At 54.2% G+C, this 22393-nt stretch overlaps 9 protein-coding genes across 9 annotated transcripts; 6 read left to right on the forward strand and 3 right to left on the reverse strand.

Moving 5' to 3' along the window:
- Positions 1 to 225: 225 nt before the first annotated feature.
- On the forward strand, positions 226 to 3376 carry BO97DRAFT_466950 (BUD22-domain-containing protein; the record flags this gene model as incomplete). Its single annotated transcript, XM_025699602.1, has 4 exons — positions 226 to 440; positions 543 to 1192; positions 1788 to 2078; positions 2192 to 3376. Exons 1-4 carry the CDS (start codon positions 293 to 295, stop codon positions 3374 to 3376), a joined length of 2274 nt encoding a protein of 757 aa, XP_025556473.1. The 5' UTR covers positions 226 to 292.
- A 94-nt stretch (positions 3377 to 3470) lies between these two features.
- On the reverse strand, positions 3471 to 6532 carry BO97DRAFT_380654 (Zn(II)2Cys6 transcription factor). Its single transcript, XM_025693213.1, has 7 exons — positions 6246 to 6532; positions 6057 to 6191; positions 5703 to 5968; positions 5567 to 5652; positions 4878 to 5512; positions 4658 to 4828; positions 3471 to 4607 (listed from the first exon to the last, which is right to left on the reverse strand). The coding sequence occupies exons 1-7, from the start codon at positions 6332 to 6334 to the stop codon at positions 3602 to 3604; spliced, it is 2388 nt and encodes a 795-aa protein (XP_025556474.1). The 5' UTR covers positions 6335 to 6532; the 3' UTR covers positions 3471 to 3601.
- A 114-nt stretch (positions 6533 to 6646) lies between these two features.
- Positions 6647 to 8086, reverse strand: BO97DRAFT_401971 (putative proline utilization protein PrnX). Its single transcript, XM_025694379.1, has one exon. It carries the CDS (start codon positions 7785 to 7787, stop codon positions 6735 to 6737), a length of 1053 nt encoding a protein of 350 aa, XP_025556475.1. The 5' UTR covers positions 7788 to 8086; the 3' UTR covers positions 6647 to 6734.
- Positions 8087 to 9642: 1556 nt separating this feature from the next.
- On the forward strand, positions 9643 to 11797 carry BO97DRAFT_4589 (proline-specific permease). Its single transcript, XM_025699256.1, has 5 exons — positions 9643 to 10248; positions 10308 to 10320; positions 10371 to 10480; positions 10535 to 11331; positions 11387 to 11797. The coding sequence occupies exons 1-5, from the start codon at positions 9864 to 9866 to the stop codon at positions 11747 to 11749; spliced, it is 1668 nt and encodes a 555-aa protein (XP_025556476.1). The 5' UTR covers positions 9643 to 9863; the 3' UTR covers positions 11750 to 11797.
- A 541-nt stretch (positions 11798 to 12338) lies between these two features.
- Positions 12339 to 12968, forward strand: BO97DRAFT_419566 (uncharacterized protein; the record flags this gene model as incomplete). The annotated part of the gene is made up of 1 exon (XM_025696569.1): positions 12339 to 12968. The coding sequence occupies one exon, from the start codon at positions 12339 to 12341 to the stop codon at positions 12966 to 12968; it is 630 nt and encodes a 209-aa protein (XP_025556477.1).
- Positions 12969 to 13546: 578 nt separating this feature from the next.
- On the forward strand, positions 13547 to 15674 carry prnC (delta-1-pyrroline-5-carboxylate dehydrogenase prnC). The gene is made up of 3 exons (XM_025692303.1): positions 13547 to 13892; positions 13949 to 14418; positions 14468 to 15674. The coding sequence occupies exons 1-3, from the start codon at positions 13758 to 13760 to the stop codon at positions 15591 to 15593; spliced, it is 1731 nt and encodes a 576-aa protein (XP_025556478.1). The 5' UTR covers positions 13547 to 13757; the 3' UTR covers positions 15594 to 15674.
- A 273-nt stretch (positions 15675 to 15947) lies between these two features.
- On the reverse strand, positions 15948 to 17367 carry BO97DRAFT_380661 (sugar phosphate isomerase/epimerase family protein). The gene is made up of 2 exons (XM_025693214.1): positions 16972 to 17367; positions 15948 to 16673 (listed from the first exon to the last, which is right to left on the reverse strand). Exons 1-2 carry the CDS (start codon positions 17335 to 17337, stop codon positions 16017 to 16019), a joined length of 1023 nt encoding a protein of 340 aa, XP_025556479.1. The 5' UTR covers positions 17338 to 17367; the 3' UTR covers positions 15948 to 16016.
- A 203-nt stretch (positions 17368 to 17570) lies between these two features.
- BO97DRAFT_430349 (6-phosphogluconate dehydrogenase, decarboxylating) lies at positions 17571 to 20503 on the forward strand (the record flags this gene model as incomplete). The annotated part of the gene is made up of 3 exons (XM_025697433.1): positions 17571 to 19049; positions 19552 to 20059; positions 20106 to 20503. 3 exons carry the CDS (start codon positions 17571 to 17573, stop codon positions 20501 to 20503), a joined length of 2385 nt encoding a protein of 794 aa, XP_025556480.1.
- Positions 20504 to 20770: 267 nt separating this feature from the next.
- Positions 20771 to 21945, forward strand: BO97DRAFT_419571 (uncharacterized protein; the record flags this gene model as incomplete). The annotated part of the gene is made up of 2 exons (XM_025696570.1): positions 20771 to 21578; positions 21647 to 21945. 2 exons carry the CDS (start codon positions 20771 to 20773, stop codon positions 21943 to 21945), a joined length of 1107 nt encoding a protein of 368 aa, XP_025556481.1.
- Positions 21946 to 22393: the final 448 nt, after the last annotated feature.

The following is a 22393-nucleotide window of genomic DNA, read 5'->3' on the forward strand; positions in this document are numbered from 1 at the left end:
AGGGAAGAGGGAGAGTTGGAGGCGAACAGAGAATAGCGAGAAGTGAAGCTTTGCTGGATCGGGTTTGCACGGGTTTGCTGTGTTTGCACGCTCCGTCGGACAGCCTTCATGCCTCAGACACCAGGCAGAAATCCACGGAGTGATCCGCTTATGTCAGTGCTCATGCACGTGACCGTGCACATCTTGGGGCAAAAGCTCCAGTTGCAAGGGAATCTCCGCCGCTATTGCTGCTCGACCTCCCCCCCTCTCACGTCTCCAAAGCATCCACCTCCTGCCATTGTCATTGCTCGCCATGGCTGCTACTCGCTCCTTGATGCGGCTGGGCACCGGCCGTGCCCTGTCATCCGCAACTCGGTCATCCGCCCGTGCTTTCAGCACGACTGCCCTGAAGGCCTCGACGATCCCGGATGTCCCCAACATGCGCCACGCCCAGCGGTCTCGTATGTGATGAATTGCCCTCGTGGCTCATCCCCAATCCACAAAGCAATTGCGCCTCAAAACAATCAAACCATTCAGCTAACCCATTGATCTTCCCCCCGCAGCCGAGGGACCCCTGCGCGCCCCCGTGATCAACCCAGCGGACAAGCACAGCGACAAGGCTGAGGCGCTGCACAAGTACGGGCAGTACATCATGTCGTGCCTGCCGAAGCACGTGCAGCAGTTCTCAGTGTGGAAGGACGAGCTGTGCATCTACGTGCCGCCTTCGGGGCTGATTCCGACGATGACCTTCCTGAAGTACCACACGGCGGCGGAGTACACGCAGATCTCGGACATCACGGGCGTGGACTTCCCGACGCGCGATCAGCGCTTCGAGGTCGTCTATAACATGCTGAGCGTGCGCTACAACTCGCGCATCCGCGTCAAGACCTACGCCGACGAGGCCAGCCCCGTGCCCAGCGTGACGGGTCTCTTCGAGGGCGCCCTGTGGTACGAGCGTGAGGTCTACGACATGTTCGGCGTCTTCTTCACCGGCCACCCGGATCTGCGCCGCATCATGACCGACTACGGCTTCGACGGCCACCCGCTGCGCAAGGATTTCCCCTTGACTGGATACACGGAGCTGCGGTACGACGAGGAGAAGAAGCGCATCGTCATCGAGCCTCTCGAGTTGACGCAGGCCTTCCGGAACTTTGAGAGTGGTTCCACTGCCTGGGAGCCTGTTGGGGCGGGTACCGACCGGACTCCCGAGTCGGTATGTGATTCTGTTCTGTTGATCCCTTGGAAGAGAAACCCAAACGCTAACTTGTCTAGTTCAAACTCCCTACTCCCCAGCCAGAGCCGCCGAAGGAGGAGGAAAAGAAATAGGAGGGCTAGCTTAGATGACTCATTTTTCTTTGATTTGTTCTGTATGTACATACCGCGTCTATGTCTGAATTATTTGTGACGTTGATGTTCGATCGTTGACGTAGTCTGATTGAACCTTTTCCCACACGACAATTGTAACCTGTCTCTTAGTCACAGCCTATACAAACTCATAATTCCCTAAACGCAGCACCTGCATACACCAACCCAATTACACAATATATTAACAATACATCTGAATCTACACTAAACCACCTGGCAATCCATACCTACATCCACGATAGTAGATAACCCCCCAAAAAAGCCCACCAATAACCAACCCGCTAAAGTCATCCCGACCACCCAATCGACACCCTCCAAAACCCCCCTCCGCCTTTACTTACCGTCTTGCCGCCTCGGCAGAATCTATCAATTATTCTGCCAGACAATTCCCGCGGGCCGCAAAAACCCACGCCCCAAAAAACTTCCCCGATCTACAACACAAGGAAAAAGAAACCACACCTCTCCTCGAAAAACCTCCTTCACAAGAAAAACACACCAAAATGCCGAAACGCAAACTATCCGAAGTGACAGACAAATCCGATCCCCGCTCGTTACATATCCAGACGCACCGCCTGAAAACCAAATACAGCCAGGGCGTGGAATCGCTCACCAAAGCCCTGAAGCTTGCGCGCGGCTTCGAGCGCCAGAAGTGGAAGCGTCGGGAGAATAGGGTCAAGGATGAGGGGAAGGCGGACGCGGTGGAGCGGATGGCGGAGGAGGCGAGGATTTTGAAGGTGCGTATTGACTTACCCTTTGAGTCTGGATTTGCGACGACGGAAAGGGTCGCGCTTGATGACGCTATTATATTGGGAAGAGAATGCAATGCTAATATACTTGAGGGGGGTAGGAATTGGACCCATCCAAGGCAGCGCAGAAGTACCTGTACAAGCAACTGCTCAAGACGAAACGGATCGCCGAGTCGCCGACCTTCAAGGAATTCCAGGAACATATGGGCAGCAAATTGTCGGCGGAGGGGCCCAAGAATAATTACGAGGCGAATGTGACGGCTCGCTTGATCAAGTCGACGCCAGTGCAGAATGTGTTTCCGGGGATTATGGACGGGATTCGGGCGTTGTTGAAGGTTGATGACAAGAAGCCTGCGGCGGCGGCGGAAAAGCAGAAGAAGGAGCAGGGCGCTAATGACAAGGCCGATAAGAAGACGAAGAAGAAGGATGACAAGAAGCCGGAACAGAAGAATGCGGCGGCGGATGAAGTCTCCGGTAGTGAGTCGGAGGGCCTGTCGCGATCCCGGCTTGCGAGCGGGGAGGGCGATGAAGATGTCAGTATGGACGATGCGGAGAGTGTTGATTATGCGCAATACGATGGGTTGCTTGCGTCGGGCTCTGATGATGACGAAGACGACGAAATGGTTACCCGGCGGCAGATTCTCGGCGACAGCGACGATGAGGACGATGAAGACGGTGACGACGTTGACGGTCGTATGGTGCAGAGGAGAGCTCCCTCTGATATTTCCATCTCGCGCTCCCCCACTCCGGAGGCAGTAGACGAGGAAGAAGATTCCGACTCACCTCCCTCGAAGAAGTCTAAGTCCGTCCAGAAAGGATCCGCGAAGCCCGCGACCAGCACTACTTTCTTGCCCTCTCTCATGATGGGTGGGTATTGGTCCGGATCTGAGTCTGAAGCCGAAGACATTGACCGAGAAACCGCTGAGCCGCCGCGGCGCAAGAACCGCATGGGTCAACAGGCGCGTCGGGCGCTGTGGGAGAAGAAGTACGGCGCGGGAGCGAATCATGTCAAACAAGAACAACAAAAGGGCAAAAAAGGGAGAGATGGCGGGTGGGATGCACGGAAGGGAGCGACGGATGGCAGCGGGGGTCCCAGAGGGAGATACGGTCATGGTGCAGGCCCCGGACGGGGTCGGCCGCAGTACGATGATAGCCGGCCTCAACGAGGGCCTCCGAAGAAGCCACAGGATGACAAGCCTCTGCATCCATCCTGGGAGGCGGCAAAGAAGGCTAAGGAGCAAAAGGCCACTGCGGCGTTCGCGGGTAAGAAGGTTGTGTTTGAGTAGATATCCCAGTTTAGCATGTACATCATTTCATCAAGCTATATCCAATTACAATTGTTTAATATGGACATTCAGATATATGTTATGTAGACTAATGGTCTGGACAAATCGTTGAATATACACGAGCTAGGTATCTCAAAACTGATCCATGGCAATGCAACCGCCATGCATGGACCCAAACGATGCAGCGCTGTCAAAATCACAAAAGCCCGGCCGAGGTCGGAAACACTATTCATTCATAAAATTCATCCACCGCGTGTCGGAAGCCCCGGGCTTTATCTCCCCGCTCAGGGTGGACTGGTTATCTGTCTCAAAGCACGGGATTGCCGTGAACTCGCCCAGCTCTTGCGGCAAGTTTGCAACAAAATGATCCAGTCCAAAGTGAGGCATCTCTGACAGCTGATGCGACACAGAGAACTCGGTCGAATCAGGGATACTGGGATTGGCAAGCTCACCTTCTGCTGGCTCGTTCGTCGTCGGTGGACCAGTCATAGGCGTCATAACAGGTGGCATCACACCGCCACTAGAGGGGTACTGATCGGGAAACGACATTGGGTCGGGAGATATGGGGCCCGTCTTCCATAGCATTTCCCAGTTCTTGAAACGGTCATAGGCCGACTCCATCATGCCAGCACTGCCTTGGGGCTGCGTCTGACTGTACTCTTCGAAGCGACGAATCGCCCGCTCAAGAGTTTCGATGACACTCACAGCAGACCTCGCAGAGCCAACACCCATCGACATGATTTTAATGAGAGCCATACCTTTGTCGAGCGCCTCCCGCAGCCGCTCCGTGCGTTTGGTCAAGCTCTGGGCGAGAATGACCAGAAGAGCAGCGCGGCACGAACTGAACTCAGTGAAGGAAGCGCGCGCAAGGCCGGGTTCATCGCGCAGTAAACGGCACAGATCGATGATCTCGAGTGCGGCCTCCACACAATCAGTGACTAATGTTGAGCGACTCTTCGACAGCCCCGATGGGGTCTTGAGCGGGGCGCCGGGAACTGTGATGGCCCTCATGCTACTAAACAGAAATGGCCGTCCAAGGAAGATCCGAGTCAGGCAATAGTCTAGCTTGAGATGGACATTGGAGCGAAAAAGGGGACCCGAAGGGTTGAGATCTCGGCAATTCGTTTCCTCTGGCAAGGTGGCCCACCAGTCAACCAAGCATTTGCGGAGGTTCAGTAGTCGCTCTAGACAATCCGATTGTTGATTCTTTCGCGATTTACGCAGGATGGATCTGGTTCACTGTTAGTCAAATGTAAGCTGCCTTGAAGTTGAAGAACGTACATTTCATTCGCGACTTGGCCGAGTTTCAATGTCAACTTGATGAGCGTCACCATGTTTGTGTCATTTGCGACATGTCCAGACGGTGTCAGACCAGGGAAGTCCGTTGGGAACGGTGCATCCACGTCTGCATCGGAGAGTGATACCGGCCGCCCGTGAAGAATGCTGACGCGCCTTGAAGAGTGTCAGCAGTGGTCATGCAAAACGTTGATTGGGCACCTACTTTTCTATCGTGTATGCCGTCCAGAAGACACGATTCCGAATCTCCACCATACGAGGGGACATTCCCTCCCCAGAATACTTCCGGTGCATGCCATTCTGTATGGCCATTTTCAATGCCAATCCAAAGTACGTGTAGCACAGTCCCGAGGTATCAAGCGGTAAAAGGTAGGTTCCAATGAGAAGACACGCTTGCACGCTTCGGACAGAAGCCGTGGCGATGATATCGGGAAGCAGCTTCGACGCAAACTGATAGAAGGTGAGGCCAACGTCATCCTCGGAGAAGTGGTGGTCATCAGCGAAAGCAGAATTCGAGGACAGGCGGTTGACAGATGTGGCCGATTCCATGTGTGCGAACTGAGTGCCGACCGCTAGTACCATCAGGATAGCGCATACAGTGCCTGCATCCTTGGAAGACAGGCTCGACGGATCCGTGTAGCATATGTTCAGTTTATCCTTTAACCAATCTTCTTCGACATAAAAATTGTTCGTCTGCGCATACTTGAAGAAGATCTGCACCAGAAAGTCCGCCACAAATCGAGGCGGGAGACAGGTCACTGAGGTTGATACTAGAGTCGATCCGGACTGCAGTTGGGTTGCCCGCCATCGCTCTTCGAACGGCTCTGTCTCCGTGGATGCCTGAAAGAATGTCAATAAAGAGTATCTACAATCCCGCGCGCATGATGTGCATACCTCTGGTCCAGCATGTTTCATCCATTCGTCGATTTTCTGCCGAATCTTCATGGAGAAGTTGAGATAGGAGAATTCTCCCGAGTACTCTGTGAATCGAGTCAGAACGCGATTCTATCCTTGGACTTGAAACACCCACGAGTAGTATTATCCGGTAAGGCTTTGATGGTGAAATCCTCATCATCGATAGCCAGATCCTCCATCTCTTCTCCGTCGTGCTGCGTTGAAGATGCCTCCGTCGCAGAGCCTCGATGTTTGTGTTTCAAATCTTCGGCCATCTTCCGCAGAGTGTGAACGTCAAATGAGATGTTGGGAACATAGTGCTGGAGGATGCGTTCCATGCATCGGACCCGCTCCGACTCGGCAATATCATGTCCTCTGAGCGCCGCGCTTCGTTCGAGTAAACTAGATCGGTAGCTGTATTAGTCTGTGTCATAACTGGATAAAACGTTGAATGTATGTAAGAATATGAAAGGCGATTAGAGGGCCTTACGAAATGGGCGAGGAACGAGCGATCTTCTCCGCATGGTCGGGGTGGGTGAAGACGCATTGTCGCCGATACCGCAGACATCGGCGACACGGCACGCCTCCTTCGCATTTCTCCTTCACTCGGCGACAGCCATCGCAGCTGGAATTGATTGTGTAAGCAAGAAGACGGAAACGCGGAAGGGGATTACCCTACGCTCGCACGGCTCGTTTGCGGTTTTCCTCGGAAACGCGGGGTCGTTTCTGCTGGCCCAGACCAGCAGGGGTGGTTGGGCCCTCGTCCATAGCTGTTCGAGATCAAGGAGGGCGATGTAGCGACAAACGCATGGTAAAATTCAAAGCATGCCCATGCGGGGAAGCGGAAACGATGAGGATTATGGGGAGGCGAGAGAAGAGAGAGAAGAGGATAAGTCAGGGAAGAAAGAGGAAAAGGCGGTGTTTTCGCGGAAAGATACTAGCCAAGGGAAAAAATGCCCGGAATTTAATCCTCTCCAGGGGAAAAGGAACGAGGAAGGCGAACTGATAAGGAAGGAAGAAGAGCGGGTTTGACTTTGGCGGGTCCGGCAAACAGTGGAACTGCATTATCACCACTGCCAGCCGCCAATATATAAATAAACAACTGTTGCATTGACTCTCAGTCCAGCTTTCAATTCACACACGTTGCCATCCTCAACAATCCAGCACCTCAGAAACCGTCTACTGTCATGCCAATGCCTCTCTCTCGTCCAACATCTAAAAGCTTATTTCCAATAACCAAATCCATAATCCCCATACCCACACACTTGAACACTACGTTGCACCCTTCAGCTACATCCACCGGCCTCTCCGACCCCAACTCACCGTACAATTCGCCAACCTCTACCAACTGATCCTCCGTCATCTCCGCCAGAATCAACTCGCCAGACTCCTCCAAACACGCCTCCTTCAAATCCACGTAGACTTTCCCTCCCCCCGAGAGCAACGTCTCCGTATCGATTTCCCGCATATGCGGCTTATACGATCCGATCAGCGAGATGAACCTCTGCCGGAACGGCTGTAGATACGAAGCGGGGAAGTTGGGCTGCGTGGCCGGTGTGCAGCTGAACAGGACATCGCACGTCTGCAGCGCCGCCCGCAGCTTCTCCTCATAAACATTGGGGTCTGCATCGTCCTTGGCGATAGTCGTAATTGTAACGTGCGGATGCGCAGCCCGTAATTCCCCAAGGACCTCTTTCTCCAGCTCCACGAGTCGCGCGCGGCCGCGATTGAGGATGGTGATCGAGCGCACCTGCCCTGGGAACAAGAGGAGGACCAAGCGGGCGTGCCATTCGGCCTGACGGCCGGAGCCGAATATGATCACGTTCTCCTTGCGGAGAGACTGGCAGCGAACGAGGAGGGACATGATTGTCAGGGCTGTGCGAAAGGCAGTGATCTCGGCGGCGCTCAAGAGACCTTGGAGACTACCTTCCGGGGAGAAGATGTTGATAACCCCAATAATGCCGTGGGACTGAGAGGCAGTAACGATCTTGATGCCTGTGCTTGCAGTGTTGGAAACCGGCATGAAGAGCGAGAGATTCTGCTCTTTGGTGAGGATGGTGCTACGGAGGGGTTGGTGGATGAGGCGCTCCTCCTCGGGGACGGTCGACTGATTAAAGACTGATGTGAGGGAGTCGCAAAGAGCCTTGAGGAAGTCGTGGCATTGTGACTGGGTCAACTCGCGCAGGATCTGCGAAATGTCGGGCTCGGCCAGGATACGCATCGTGGATTAGAATTATGATGGCTGGTCTGTAGGTGCCGAGGGAGGATTCACGGATGTATGTTGGAGAGTGGCCAGGCCTGATTTGACAAGCGGTGTCGTTTCCGCTGGTAATGAAGCACTTGGGCTTTATCTAATCACCGACTATCAGATTGATCGAGAGTAGCTTGCGTAGACGATGTCGGAGGAGCTGACCGATTGATCTATGGAGGGGTGTGGATGCATCGGAGGGGTGCTCCGGTGTCTGTTCAGTTTTAGATAAGCGGGGTAAATTGATAACGTGAATCTATTTGACAACTTCATTGACAACCTTCAGCACAGTGCATCCTGGGATAGAAGCTAAAAGCTTAGAATAACTTAAACTCATCTTTAGTCTTTTCCTGCCAGATCGTGTTGAATGTGCTAATGGTTCAATGTTTCTTCAGGCGATCCACGGTCGAATCGACAAGATGACCCCACCCCCGGCCTGTCCGGCATGGAGCCCGGAACCGAGCCTGCAGTCAATATATCCTCCAGATCTATAGTATTGCCTAAACTGTTTCGAAAGCAAAAGTCCACCGATTTTATAGCACAAAGAAGCAGAAGAGTTCTAAGTTGCATGGTGTAAAAGTCTGACCTTGATTTAAAGAAGATGCACCACTTCACAACAGCACTCTGTACTATTCAGATATGGTGACCAAGGGTGGTAGCACATGTATCATGAGCTGAATTAATGTATACGGTGATATTCTTCGCATTAATCGCCTGTAGGCGTCTTGCTCACCCCTAGATCGATTTTTCCCCGCAACATCTGACGTGTGGACTCTGGGGCTGGACCAAGTTACACAAATTCCCTTGCCACCCCAAGATGCCCTGAAAATATACTGGCGGCGAATGATGGGGAAAAGCAGGAAGGACTGTTCGAAAGCCGTAAGGAGTTTGGGATTCCTCCAGAGTTAGTGCTGTACCAATGACGTATCAACCAAGGCTATCAATTCTATAAACTTCAAGGTGTCCGAGGTAATGACCACCTGATATTGTGATGTGAGGCTGTGCGGAGGCTCAATCCCAGTCCGGGAGAATTGAGAGTCGTCGATAAACTGATAAGACCGCCCGGTGGACGGGCCGGTAGTCGAAAGCCCCACCGGCGCAGCACAGGTTGACCGGCCCGGCCAAGCGAGCGAGGGACAACACCAGCATCTTTGTTCAAGGAAAGTATAGATGTTAAGATAAGATGTGAGGATTTTGATAACATTACGGCTCAATCTTTCATGATCACAATTACGTCGTTCCTAAGGACGGATTGACTTGTACTTGGGGTAAATGAGTAAATGCCGGCTTGCCACAGCCGGCTGTCCTGAGTTTTCAGGCAACAAGAGCAGAAAGTTTGAGTATCGGCCCGGAAGGCAGACGGACTAAACTGGATCAAGTCTAGCGAGCATCGAACAATAAAACATGCAGGTGGGCATCCAATAGACAGACAGAGAATGGGTCAAGCTTTGGCAGGCCAGGGACTGTCTCCGAACCATTAGGTAACATAAACTCATTATTGTCGACAATTGAGGTGGATTCATCATTGAAACAATGCGGAGAGTCAACCCCGGATTTTCATGCTGAAATGCCATGAGAGGATCTCACATCTATTTATGTCTGGAAGCAGCTCCAACATATCTATACATCGTCTATCGCTTCATGACTTGCTAAAAATCAACGCAATGACCGTCCATCGCGCCATGATTGCATCAGCCCGTCTCCGCACCGAGATAAGCAGGACTGGGCTTACTCCCTCCCAAACTCTTTTGCCTTCCCATTCGTATACCAGAGCCAGCCAGAGAGATAAGGTGCCCATCCCCACTTAAACCGCTCTCCCCAGACACATCTAGACCAATCGCCAACTTCTTTAGAACGCCATCGACGCTATCTCTTGCTTTAACCTTGAAGTAAAGTTATCTTGGATGATGGTTGTTGCTGATAAGCGCGGCCAAAATTTCCCTCTCGCGACAGCATTGTCCCCCAGCAGTCATCCTATAAAGCGGTCCTGGTCTGCAATAGGAGAATTGTACTCAGGGCACCAGTCCCAACACTTCTGGTTTGCACAACATGGCCACTCCTACCTCCAAGTTCTCTGAGGAGGTTAAGTTCGAAGAAAAATCTCCCAACATCGATAGCTATGAAGATCCTGAGGCACTCAAGGGGGAGGTTCAGCTGGGACCCAACACGGAGACCCATCGTGGCCTCTCCTCTCGACAGCTACAGCTTATTGCCATCGGTGGTTGTATTGGAACTGGTCTCTTTGTCGGGTCAGGTTCGACCCTGTCAAGTGTCGGCCCAGCACCGCTCTTCATGGGGTACATGGCCATGTCGTCGGTCGTTTGGTTCGTGATGAACATGTTGGGCGAGATGACGACCTATCTCCCGATCAAGGGTATTTCCGTGCCCTACATTATTGGCCGCTATACGGAGCCTAGCATTGGCTTTGCAGCTGGTAAGCCCTACTATTTTCCAGCCATGAGTTGACTATTGACATGAACTAACTGATCTCAGGATACAATTATTGGTGAGCTTGTCTCTTGTTGTCTCTTCGTACTAGGGACTAATCAGCTGCAGGTATTCGTTTGCTATGTTACTGGCCAGTGAGGTCACGGCGGCGGGGATCATCATAGAATACTGGACCACCTCAGTCAATGTTGGCGTCTGGATCGCCATCGTTCTCCTTGGTATGTCCATCTGCATCTCTTGGTGCTTGTCCTCTGGTCTAACAAGCGCTACAGTCATTTTAGCCTTGAACATTATCGCTGTCTCTTGGTATGGAGAAGCCGAGTTCTGGTTTGCCACTCTTAAGATCCTTGCCATCATCGGTCTAATCATCTTGGGTGTTGTTCTGTTCTTTGGCGGGGGTCCAAGCCATGATCGATTAGGATTCCGCTACTGGCAGCACCCCGGCGCATTCAAGCCGTACCTGGTGGGTGGAAACACCGGGCGCTTCTTGAGTTTCTGGACTGCCTTCATCAAATCTGGTTTCTCCTTCATCTTCTCTCCTGAGTTAATCACCACCGCTGCTGGAGAGGTCGAAGCTCCTCGACGCAATATCCCCAAAGCCACTACCCGTTTCATCTATCGAATTTTCACCTTTTATGTGCTGGGAACCTTGGTTATTGGTGTCACTGTGGCCTATAACGACCCCCACCTCATGTCCGCTGTGGCCAGCGGCAGCTCGACCGCCAGTGCCAGTCCGTTCGTGATTGCGATCCAAAATGCAGGGATTTCTGGCTTGAACCACGTCATCAACGCAGCTATCTTGACGTCCGCATGGTCCTCGGGCAATGCTTGGCTTTATGCCGGCTCTCGTACGCTGTACTCACTCGCTTGCGGTGGCCAGGCGCCCAAAGTCTTCACTCGTTGCAACCGGAACGGTGTGCCGTGGGTAGCAGTTCTGGTTACCTGGGCGGTGGGTCTGTTATCGTTCCTAAACCTATCCAACTCCGGTGCAACAGTCTTCTACTGGTTCACCAACCTTACGACTGTCGGTGGCTTCATTAGCTGGGTGCTCGTCGGTATTGCATACTTGGTAAGTCCCCTCCAATCGTGTGATACCTTGATGAATATTGCTAATGCGGATGCAGCGCTTTCGCAAGGCAATGGACTTCCACGGCATGCTCGACTCGCTGCCTTTCAAGACTGTCCTTCAGCCTTACGGCGCATACTATGTGATCTTCATTGTGACCTTGCTGACCATCACCAATGGTTATGCTGTTTTCTTCCCGGGCAAATTCACCGCAGCCGATTTCTTAGTGTCTTATATTGGCATTGTCTTCTTCCTGGTCCTCTATGTGAGCCATAAGCTGTGGTATCGGACCCCATGGATGACCAAGGTATCAGAGGTGGATGTGTTCACGGGTAAAGATGAGATTGATCAGCTTTGTGAGAACGACCTTGAGCGCAAGCCCCGGAACTGGCTGGAGCGGATCTGGTGGTGGATTGCCTGAGGGCCTGGCTAGACTGATAATTAGTATGCTGAGTAGTTTATCTGCAGGCGGAATAAATTACTTCGAACCATTCATAAAAGACCTTCAATTCACTCGTTTCATGTCTCAACTCGCCAGTGGCCGCGTAGAAATATTCGCTGTTGTGATTACTCACGCGACTCCCACTGCCATACATTAACACTGGACTGGGCTGGGCTCCAGGCTCAGTATGTCTGCCTCTTTCCCGTTTCGTTTGCCAATGCTTCCCTTCTGGTGATATCCTCTCAACTACACATCTTCTCCGTCATATTCTCATTAGTTACATCAACTGAAGCTGTGTTCACCAGCCACTTCACCATCATCCGCGTGCTGTCGAACCTTCTTGACGCGTATTTCTCTTAGGACTTCCGACTCTGTTCACGGTCTCATAGCCGCTCTTACCAGCCAGTTCAGCGTTCAGATTCACTAACAGCTTTGCAAGTCTTACAGATAACGAATCCAACGACATCCAACATTCCCGCTCGTTATCATCCCTTGAGGTGAGCATCTCGAGGTTGAATGTCCTGACCTTGCAGCGATCTGATCACAAACCAAGCTCGAGCCCAGCAAAATGGTCGAAATCGAGGATCCCGTTGTACCGCGGCGTCTCGACTACCAAACGTTGTACAATAACGGCGTCGGCCGCATCGAATACAAATGCGGACGCTGGGTGCACATGGCTCTGCCTGGGCCCCCCCGCGCGCCGCGCGCGCCCAACCGCAACAGCCTGGTGGTCGCGATTGGCGGCGACTGCTTGAGGAACCATGGCACCGGACGCGCAGCGATAGGCGTCTTCTGGGGATATGGCAATCCGAACAACGTCTCGAGCGCGCTAGACTCGTATCCGGGTCCACGCACCATAGTCATGTCGGAGCTCAGCGCCTGCTGTCGGGCACTACGCGATGGCATCCGCATCCAGCAGCAACGCGAAAACTGTATGCCGCTGCAGCGGCTGGTGGTGAAATCGGACTCGGAGCGGGTGGTGAGCGGGGTCACGGAGCATATGCCTCACTGGATAGCCAACGGGTGGCGGAGTGCCCATGGAGGACCTATCCCGTATGGGGCGTTCTACCTGGAGATCAAAAACTTGATCGCGGAGCTGGAAAACGAGGGGACGGCGGTGGATTTCTGGTTTGTGTCCCGAAGACTGAATTCTGATGCTCGACGGATGGCGAGGAATGGCCTCCGCCGTGATCCTTGACCGTCTTCTGGGTTCGGGCATTTCGTTTAAGATCAAGGAAGTTGGTAGTCTACCGCAAGATTATGTGGACACGTTTGACGAGATTACGATGACTAAATGGCTATGATGTGTTGTTGTTTGTTTACTATCTCGTACCCAGGTCTTACTGTAGTGCAGTGGTTCTTATCGGCCCAACAGGTTGTCTTATCGTTCTATGCGGGGAAGACCCACTAGGGATCTGGGGAAATGAACTTAGGCTCTTCGAAGCACCATATCAAAGAACCAGGCCCGTGATGTCAGATTCTCAGGTACTAAAGTGAACTCTATCCATTGACCGGTCTTCGGACCTAAAGAGTCGTCGTTGCTATGCGAGGGGGTATGTGTCGTGGAGCGATGGAGTCTTTGGAGCGATTCTGGAAGGTGACCTCTCAATGACCGGGCCGGTCAATTTGGCCCACCCGGCAGGTGCCGGCGTTTCTGATTGCTTGAGATAGCACTGGACCACTCCAACTGATACCAACGGGTCAGTCAGTCTCTTATCCTCACAACTCTTACTCTTACAAGTTCACACTGATACTGATTGACCTCCGGTTAGAATTCAGGCTCCTTCCGGTCAACCCCTTGCATCGGCTGCATTTCCCATTGGCTGCTGCTGAGTCAGCTCACCGGCAGTAACCGCTTGTGTTCGCCTGCTCTCCGCCTGCTCAGTCGCAATTAAAGCTTCGTGTTTCCCCGCGTCACCCGTTGCTCCTCTCCTTCTCTCTCTTTTTTCCTTTGTCGTCCTTGTTTCACGCCGAAGAGCTTGTCATCATGCAGTCTTCGTTGCTCCTCCGCGCCCGGGGTCTCCCCAAATGCGCCTCCCACTCTGCCAGCCTGGCTCGCCAGAGCCGTGCCATGGGCTCTTACGCCACCTTCAAGGTCCCTCGCATTGACAACGAGCCTAACGTGAGTGTCACGAGATGAATTGATCGGTGTCGCCTTTGCTGACTGTGCTCGGACAGAAACACTATGCTCCCGGCTCCCCCGATCGCAAGGCCCTCGAGGAGGCTCTCGCCCGCACCAAGCAGAACGGCCCTCTCAACGTTCCCCTGGTCATTGCCGGCCAGGAGATCAAGAGCTCCGAGACATTGACCCAGAGCAACCCTGCCTCTCACGCCCCCGTAGCCAACTACTCCAATGCCTCCGTGGCTGACGTCCGGGCCGCCATCGACGCCGCCCTCGAGGCCCGCAAGACCTGGGCCACCACCTCCTTCGCCGACCGGGCCAGCATCTTCCTCAAGGCTGCTGACCTGATCTCCACCAAGTACCGCTACGATATCATGGCTCTGACCATGCACGGCCAGGGCAAGAACGCGTGGCAGGCCGAGATTGACGCCGCTGCCGAGCTGTGTGATTTCTTCCGGTTTGGTGTGAAGTACGCCGAGGATCTCTACGCCACCCAGCCCGTCCATCACTCGCCTGGTGTCTGGAAGTGAGTTTTATCTTTCCGGTGCTGCAAAGGTCCCACTAACCGCGTACAGCCGCGTTGAATATCGCCCTCTGGAGGGTTTCGTATACGCCATCAGTCCTTTCAACTTCACTGCCATCGGCGGTAACCTTGCGGGTGCCCCCGCCCTAATGGGTAACGTCGTTGTCTGGAAGCCTTCCCCTTCGGCCATCGCCTCCAACTGGCTCGTCCACCAGATCCTTCTGGAGGCTGGTTTGCCCAAGAACGTCATCCAGTTCGTGCCCGGTGACGCCGCCGAGGTCACCAACACCGTCCTCAACCACCGCGACTTCTCCGCTCTTCACTTCACTGGTAGCACCTCCGTCTTCCGCAGCCTGTACGGCCAGATTGCCAACGGTGTCGCCGAGGGCAAGTACCGCAGCTATCCTCGCATTGTTGGTGAGACGGGTGGCAAGAACTTCCACCTTGTGCACAAGTCCGCCGACGTGCGCAACGCCGCTGTCCAGACCGTCCGTGGTGCCTTCGAGTTCCAGGGCCAGAAGTGCAGTGCCACTTCGCGCGCCTACGTCGCCGAGTCCGTCGCCGAGGAGTTCCTCTCCATCGTGGCTGCTGAGACCAAGGCTCTGACGATGGGCGAGCCCACCACCTTTACCAACTTCTGCGGCCCCGTCATCCACGAGGCGTCGTTCAACAAGTTGGCGCAGGTGATCGACGAGGCCAAGAACGATTCCGAACTGGAGCTCCTGGCCGGTGGCACCTACGACTCCTCCAAGGGCTGGTACATTCAGCCCACCGTCTACCGCACCTCCAACCCTGACCACCCCCTGCTGTCGCGCGAGCTGTTCGGCCCCGTGCTGGTCATCCACACCTACGCCGACAAGACCGAGGCCGACTTCACCCGCATGTGCGAGAAGATCGACCAGACCGGCGAGTACGCCCTGACGGGTTCCATCTTCGCCCAGGACCGCGAGGTTCTCCGCACCGCAGACGACGCCCTGCGCAACACGGCCGGTAACTTCTACATCAACTGCAAGAGTACGGGTGCCGTGGTGGGCCAGCAGCCCTTCGGTGGCGCCCGTGCCTCGGGCACCAACGACAAGGCCGGAAGCGGCAACTTGCTCTCCCGCTTCGTCAGTCTGCGGTCGATCAAGGAGGAGTTCATCCCCACCTACAAGGTTGCTTACCCTAGCAACGCTTGATGATGATGTATATGATTTGCGTTCTTTAATTTGTCACAAGTAGGTTGCATAGTTCTGGCGTTAGGCAATATATCCATGTCCATCTTATCATCTCGCTTACCCCAACCCCGTATAATAATAATCATCACGCACTTTCTGAGATATGAACCTCATCACCAGAAATAAGCGTTCCGGGGGAGAACCCCCGGACCCCCCTTTCTTTCAGCTTCCTGGCCTAACTCAGTCCTTAAACTAGTTCTACAAAGATACACTTCCAGCCCACCTCAACCCTAAGACCAAATAAAAGGATATCCGGGGGAGACCCCCCGGACCCCCCTTCCTTTCAGCCCCCTGGTACACCTCTTCTTTTTTCCAGAGACATAAATATTGGATTATCAACAAAGCACACCAAGCTAAATACAATGAACCCCTCACAGAGAACCCCTATGAATCCCCTTGACACCGTTGTACAAAACGAGTGACACTCTCCATCCCCTGCTTCGCATACTCACCGAGAGGGACCCCGCGGCGCTCCCCATCAAAAACCTCCACAGAGAACCACCCCCGGAACCCCGTCCCAAGCACCGCCCGCCCCACCTCCTCGATAGGCAAATACCCACCCCCATACGGCAGCGGCCGGAAATCATGGCTCCAGCGCGCGCGCGGCCGCATGCCGTCCACCGCCACGTCCTCCAGGGGCGGGTCCGTGCGGTACGCGTCCGACACCTGCAAAAGGTAGATCTTGTCGGCGGGCACCGCCTTCGCGAGGCGCGTCATGCTGGCGCGGAACTTGTCGGCGGCTGAGAGGTTGGACTTCGCGTCTGTGGTCGCGATCAGCCCGTCCGGCTGCGTCGGGTCGGCGTATTCTGCGCCGGCGGCTTGGAAGGTGTCGAGGCAGAGGCCGATGTTGGGGCGGTTCACGGCGGTGATGAGGTCGTGTACGGCGGACCAGTCTGGGGCGTGAGAGGACCAGCACCAGTTTTCGTAGGCGAGGCGCATTTTTTTCTCGGAGAGGAGGTCGGCGAGGGATTGGAGGTCTTCTATCATAGATTCTCGGAGGCTAGGCGAGAGGGATTCTGTTGGGGTGTCGGTTGAGCCGACCTACGTTCATTAGTATTCTTGTGTAAAGGGAGAGGGGGTCCAGGGGTCTCCCCCGGTATAATTATATCTTATATCTCTGGTAGAGGTTGAGGTCTGCCAGGGGGCTGAAGGAAAGGGGGGTCCGGGGGTTCTCCCCCGGAAGTGCCTTATTTCTGGTTTGAGAATGAGGTATACCAGGAAGCTGAAAGGGAAGGGGGGTCCGGGGGTTCTCCCCCGGGACGCTTATCTCTGGTTTGGGATGATGGTTGGATTGCAGCATGATGTGTATGGGGGTAAGCGAGGGGTGGGGGATGTATACCTGGAGCATGTCGCAGTCGAGGGCCTCCATAAGACTGATCCAGCCGCGCGCGCGCTTGAAGGCGTCCTCTCTCTCTTTGGAATCCCGGGGCCAGCCCTCGAAGTTGGCGAACGGCTGCAGCATCATGACCTTGATCTGGTAGCGGTCACACACGCCCTTAATGTCGCGGGCGACCTCGCGCAGCGCCTCGTAGTCGTCCTCGGCAACCTCGCCGCGAGTCTCCTTTGCGAACGTCAGAATATCCGGAAAGGCGAGCTCTACGGCGTGGAAGCCAGCTTCCGACAGGGCCTGCAGCTTAGCCGGAAGACTGTCGGTCGGCTTTCCGATCGAGCATGTTGCAAAAGAGAGAGGAATATCAACTGTCATTGTGTTATTAGTGGTAATATTGACTTCAGAATGCTTCAATAATACTAAGTTCAAACCAGAATGGTCGCAGTGGTTCTTATCTTATACAACAGGATGATGTCAGACCAAAATAATTAGGGCTGATCCGGATGTCGGAATGATGTCAGGTCTGCGTCGACACCCCGACCACATATAACGACACAACATCACACCATGGAGGAGACACCAACACCAAACCACAGAGAACAGACATCATGTTTAGCAAAATTGGTATTGTCGGGGCCGGCAACATGGGCTCCATGATGGCCTTCGCCTTTAACGAGCTCGGGCTCGACGTCTCCATCTGGGACGTCAACCCAAAGAACCTCGACGGCATCCGCCAGTGGATCGGCCAAAAAAAGTTCACCGGAAAGGGCAAGGTGCAAGTCTTCAACGAGGTCGATCAATTCACCCAAAGTCTTGGCCAAGATCAGAAACTCTTCATCTTCTCCATCACCCACGGAGACCCCGCCGACTCCGTGCTCGACAAGATTCAGGACAGCCTGCAGAAAGGCGACATCATCCTCGACGGCGGCAATGAACACTACCGCCGCACGGAGAAGCGCCAGAAACGCTGCGCTGAGCGCGGAATCCATTGGATCGGTATGGGCGTGTCCGGGGGATACCAATCTGCCCGCCATGGCCCGAGCCTGTCCCCGGGCGGCGACCCGGACGCCATCAACCTCGTTCTGCCGCTGCTCGAGAAATACGCCGCTAAAGACGAGAAGACCAAAAAGCCGTGTGTCACCAACGTGGGACCAGCCGGGTCGGGCCATTTCGTCAAAATGGTCCACAACGGCATCGAGGGCGGCATGCTGTCCACCGTGGCCGAGGCGTGGTCGCTTCTGCACTACGGCCTTGAGCTGGGCTACGAGGAGATCGCGGACATCTTCGAGAAGTGGAATTCGGAGGGCGAGCTACGCAACAACTTCCTCCTGGACATCGGCGTGCAGATTCTCCGCACGAAGAAGACTCCCCAGGGCGACAAGCAAGGCGAAGGCGCCAGCAAGGACGGAGGGTTTGTCCTCGACGATGTCCTCGACAAGGTCGTCCAGGACGACGATGACACCGAAGGCACACCCTACTGGTCCATCATGGAGTCGGCCGCCCGTCATGTCTCCGCCCCAACGCTGGCCACGGCGCATTTCCTGCGAGTGACCAGCGGAAACCGCGCAGAACGACTCGAAGTTGCCAAGAAGCTTGACCTCCCCACACCCAAACCTGTCGAGGGGGTCAAGGACAAGAAGGCGTTTGTCGAGAAGCTGCGCAGAGCAGTCTACTGCGCCTTCCTGTCCTCCTTCTGTCAGGGCCTGGAGCTGATCGCCCGCGCTTCCAAGGACGAGGGCTGGAATGTGGATCTGAGCAAGTGTCTCCAGATCTGGCGCAACGGCTGCATCATCCAATCTGAAGCAATCGCAGACTTGCTGCAGCCGGTGATGACCAAGTCGCTGACCAATGTCAAATATGTGGACGAGGTGGCGCGCGAGTTGCACAAGCATTTCGACGCCTTGAAGGACACAGTCCTCGCGGCGACGGCAGCCGACCACTACACCCCGGCGATTTCGGCGACCTTGGAATACCTCAAGTACGAGGCCGGAACCATGCTTCCGACGAAGTTCATGGAGGCCCAGATGGACCTCTTTGGTGCGCATGCGTACAACAAGCCGGGTGTCAAGGGCGAGGACCCAGGGCCTGTGTCTAAGGGCGCCCATCACTACGAGTGGCGGCCTGCTTGAGTGCGCAGCTTAACGATCTAGATGATAACGCAGCGTTCCATACAGATTCTGAGTATAATTCCAATTCCATCATGTACAATCGTCCACTCTCTTCATGTAAAACAAAATGTAAGGGAAGATGACGCGAGCAATAGTTTCTGCCCCAGGCACCCAGCGATAAGATCGCATTTTCCTGATTGGGCGTACCCCGCCGAGAATTTCAGGCCTCTCGTTCACCTCTCCTCCTTCTCCGTCTCCTCTCTTCCCCTCCTCGTTTTTCCTGTACAACCACTTCTCCCCCTCGGTGTATGCTGTCTGCTTTTTGGCGCCATTTCTCCTCCATCTCTAAACCCCGCATTCGCATAGAATCCCCCAAACAACTAGCCCGCAGAATGGCCGCCCTTCCCACCACCTACGACGGTACTCCTCCAACCCTCATCAAATTGTCTGAATTGTCACTCACTCAGACCCTCACTTAGAGCCCGTCCGCATTGCCGTCATCGGCGGCACTGGCTTGCGCGAACTCCCTGGCTTCACCCAGGTCGCCTCCCTCTCCGTCAACACTCCCTGGGGCACTCCCTCCTCTCCCATCACCATCCTGCACCACAAGTGCTCCCACAACAACAAGACCGTCGCCATTGCCTTCCTCAGTCGCCATGGCGCCCACCACCAGATCGCCCCCCACGAGGTGCCCGCCCGCGCCAACATTGCCGCCCTGCGTTCCATTGGTGTCCGCACCATCATCGCCTTCTCCGCCGTCGGCAGTCTGCAAGAGGCCATCAAGCCCCGCGATTTCGTCATTCCCGACCAGGTTATTGATCGCACCAAGGGTATCCGTCCCTTCACCTTCTTTGAGGGTGGTGTCGTTGCCCACGTGCCTTTCGGGGACCCCTTCGACGAGGGCGTCGCCAAGGTCGTCAGAGCCTGCGGACACAGCTTGGAGGGCGAGGGTGTGGTTCTGCACGACCGGGGTACTCTGATCTGCATGGGTATGTAATCAGGCCAAAGTCTAATGGCAAAGCTAATGACATGCAGAGGGACCTCAATTTTCTACCCGTGCCGAGAGCAACATGTACCGCTCTTGGGGTGGCAGCGTCATCAACATGTCCTGCCTGCCCGAGGCCAAGCTGGCCCGTGAGGCGGAGATGGCCTACCAGATGATTTGCATGTCCACCGACTATGACTGCTGGCACGAGTCGACCGCGGATGTGACTGTGGAGATGGTGATGGGGCACATGAAGGCCAACGCTGAGAACGCCAAGCGCTTTGTCACGGCGGTGTTGGACGCCTTGGCTTCCGATGAGCACACCGAGCTGGTGCAGGCCAAGCATGTGGAGGGCTCCATCAAGTTTGGACTCAGCACTGCTCAGCCCAACTGGAGCCCCGAGGCTCGTGAGCGCATGAACTGGCTCTTCCCTGGCTACTTCAACTAGATTTTTATGAGTGATAGATAGATGTTTATAGGAATGAACTTATGATGATAGAGCTTAAGACACGAATGTGATTTTATGGTGCGTGCAGTAATGACTGTGAATGGCTCGCAGGTCACGAGTATGCCTTGGGGAAGAGTCTAGTCACTGGTTGCGAGGGATGTAGCTAAGGGACCACACCCCAGACAACAGTTTGTTTACCACCACCTTCCTTCTCGCCCGTCTCCATCGATCTTCCATCTAGCTATGGGGAGCAAACACATGTTCAACATGGATTCGAATTGCATAATCATTGATCCTAATGGGGATGCGCTACGCGTATTGCGACAACATGCAGGTCGACTCCATGCAAGCCTGATCAAGAATGGTGGAGACCTCTGCCTCCCTCTTGCCCATCAATGCCAACGCCCTCCAGGTGGACAACCTCTGGATCATCTGTATACAACAATCCAGAATACGGATGAGCTTCGTCAGACTCCCATCTCGTCGTCCTCTTCGTCCCACTCGTCAACATCAACCCTCGTTAACGAACCTAACGAACCCATCCACACACATTCGGGCGACAATGTTCCTGTGCTCCAAACCACTGAGCCCACAGCTCAATTCACCCATTGCATCAAGTTTCTCGTCTCGTCTAAACGCCTCTGCTTTGCCTCCCATGCATTCCAAGAAAGGCTCTCCCAGCCCAATGTTCATACCGAAACCAGCGAGACTCAAACGACCGAAATTCTCCCCTGCTACCTCCCAAACCTGGATGCCCTCTACATCCTCCTCAACATCATGCATTGCCGCACTCGTCAGGTGCCCCGCACTCTAAACCTCCAGGTCCTCTGCACGGTAGCAGTGTTGACTCAGCACTATGGTTGTCTCGAAGCCGTGGAGGCGTTTGCAAGGACCTGGCTTGGAAAACTCCAGCATTGCTTTCCCAAGACTTACTCGCATGACCTACCCCAATGGATGCTAGTCTCACGGGTCTTTCATCACCATGGTTTGTTTCGGCTGGTTACGAAGATCGCGCTGCGGGAGTCGACAGCCCCGATCACCACAAATGGTCTAGGGATCCCCATGGGACTGATAGGTGAATCCCTTACCTGATTTATGCTCGTCTATGTAAGAATAACAGGCTAACCTTATATATTTCTTTAGACCTCATGAATAAGATTCGTCAATTTCGCATTGAAGAGATTTTCATCGCTCTGTACGAACGCATGGAATACCTTCTCGACCATCAGGTGTGCTGTCCAGACTGTGACCACCTGATGATTGGGACTCTGGTGCATCAACTGAAGTCGCGCGGGCTCTATCCTCCGCCTCTGATACCATATGAAGGATTAAGTCTGGACTATGTGTTGAAGACAGTCGATGAGATGAAAGAATCCCGGTGCAAGGAATTGGTTCATGACAAGGTTGGATGCTCAGGAGCAAAGTGTTTGCTCAATCCGTGAGACAAGGATGCTGGCGCAAAGGATTGATGCCGACGTGATGGGCTTGCGGTTGGGAGATTATCTGGCGGACTGACGGGGATTACCGTTGAATCAATGGATGGAGTAAGAATAGCCGGGCTCGCTTATTGATCCGCGCACGCTTCGGACGCTTCGTTCCCCTGTCGATCCTCCGCTTTGCCAATCAATCATCTCCGTCCGTCAAGTGTCGAGATAAGGATCATCGTCAAGCGTTCGGCTACCTTGGTCAGTCTGCAGGTCCGTCAACTTGACCTGGCCTCTGGCTAGGCTGTTTCCAGACTGGTTTCTCTATCTCTGACCTTGTCGACAGCTCGTCTGCCAAAAGCACTCTCCAATGTATCTTTAAATCACAAGCAGTGCAATCTCGCATTCTCCTGGGTTGTCATGCATGCACAGCTCCACACAGCCTAAATGTCAATTCATCTATTTC

This window comes from Aspergillus homomorphus, assembly GCF_003184865.1.
Source record: "Aspergillus homomorphus CBS 101889 unplaced genomic scaffold BO97scaffold_1, whole genome shotgun sequence".
NCBI classification, from domain to species: domain Eukaryota; kingdom Fungi; phylum Ascomycota; class Eurotiomycetes; order Eurotiales; family Aspergillaceae; genus Aspergillus; species Aspergillus homomorphus.

What these genes read in the sequence shown, in the direction of transcription:
- prnC (XM_025692303.1), top strand. Translation starts at nt 13,758, where the DNA reads ATGCAGTCTTCGTTGCTCCTCCGCGCCCGGGGTCTCCCCAAATGCGCC. An exon ending in GCATTGACAACGAGCCTAAC is followed by an intron (nt 13,893 to 13,948) that starts GTGAGTGTCACG and finishes GTGCTCGGACAG; the next exon opens with AAACACTATGCTCCCGGCTC. An exon ending in CACTCGCCTGGTGTCTGGAA is followed by an intron (nt 14,419 to 14,467) that starts GTGAGTTTTATC and finishes AACCGCGTACAG; the next exon opens with CCGCGTTGAATATCGCCCTC.
- BO97DRAFT_4589 (XM_025699256.1), top strand. Translation starts at nt 9,864, where the DNA reads ATGGCCACTCCTACCTCCAAGTTCTCTGAGGAGGTTAAGTTCGAAGAA. An exon ending in GATCGCCATCGTTCTCCTTG is followed by an intron (nt 10,481 to 10,534) that starts GTATGTCCATCT and finishes CAAGCGCTACAG; the next exon opens with TCATTTTAGCCTTGAACATT. An exon ending in TCGTCGGTATTGCATACTTG is followed by an intron (nt 11,332 to 11,386) that starts GTAAGTCCCCTC and finishes ATGCGGATGCAG; the next exon opens with CGCTTTCGCAAGGCAATGGA.
- BO97DRAFT_380654 (XM_025693213.1), bottom strand. Translation starts at nt 6,334, where the DNA reads ATGGACGAGGGCCCAACCACCCCTGCTGGTCTGGGCCAGCAGAAACGA. An exon ending in CGCAAACGAGCCGTGCGAGC is followed by an intron (nt 6,192 to 6,245) that starts GTAGGGTAATCC and finishes AATCAATTCCAG; the next exon opens with CTGCGATGGCTGTCGCCGAG. An exon ending in GCTCGTTCCTCGCCCATTTC is followed by an intron (nt 5,969 to 6,056) that starts GTAAGGCCCTCT and finishes CTACCGATCTAG; the next exon opens with TTTACTCGAACGAAGCGCGG.
- BO97DRAFT_401971 (XM_025694379.1), bottom strand. Translation starts at nt 7,787, where the DNA reads ATGCGTATCCTGGCCGAGCCCGACATTTCGCAGATCCTGCGCGAGTTG.
- BO97DRAFT_380661 (XM_025693214.1), bottom strand. Translation starts at nt 17,337, where the DNA reads ATGACAGTTGATATTCCTCTCTCTTTTGCAACATGCTCGATCGGAAAG. An exon ending in TCGACTGCGACATGCTCCAG is followed by an intron (nt 16,674 to 16,971) that starts GTATACATCCCC and finishes TAATGAACGTAG; the next exon opens with GTCGGCTCAACCGACACCCC.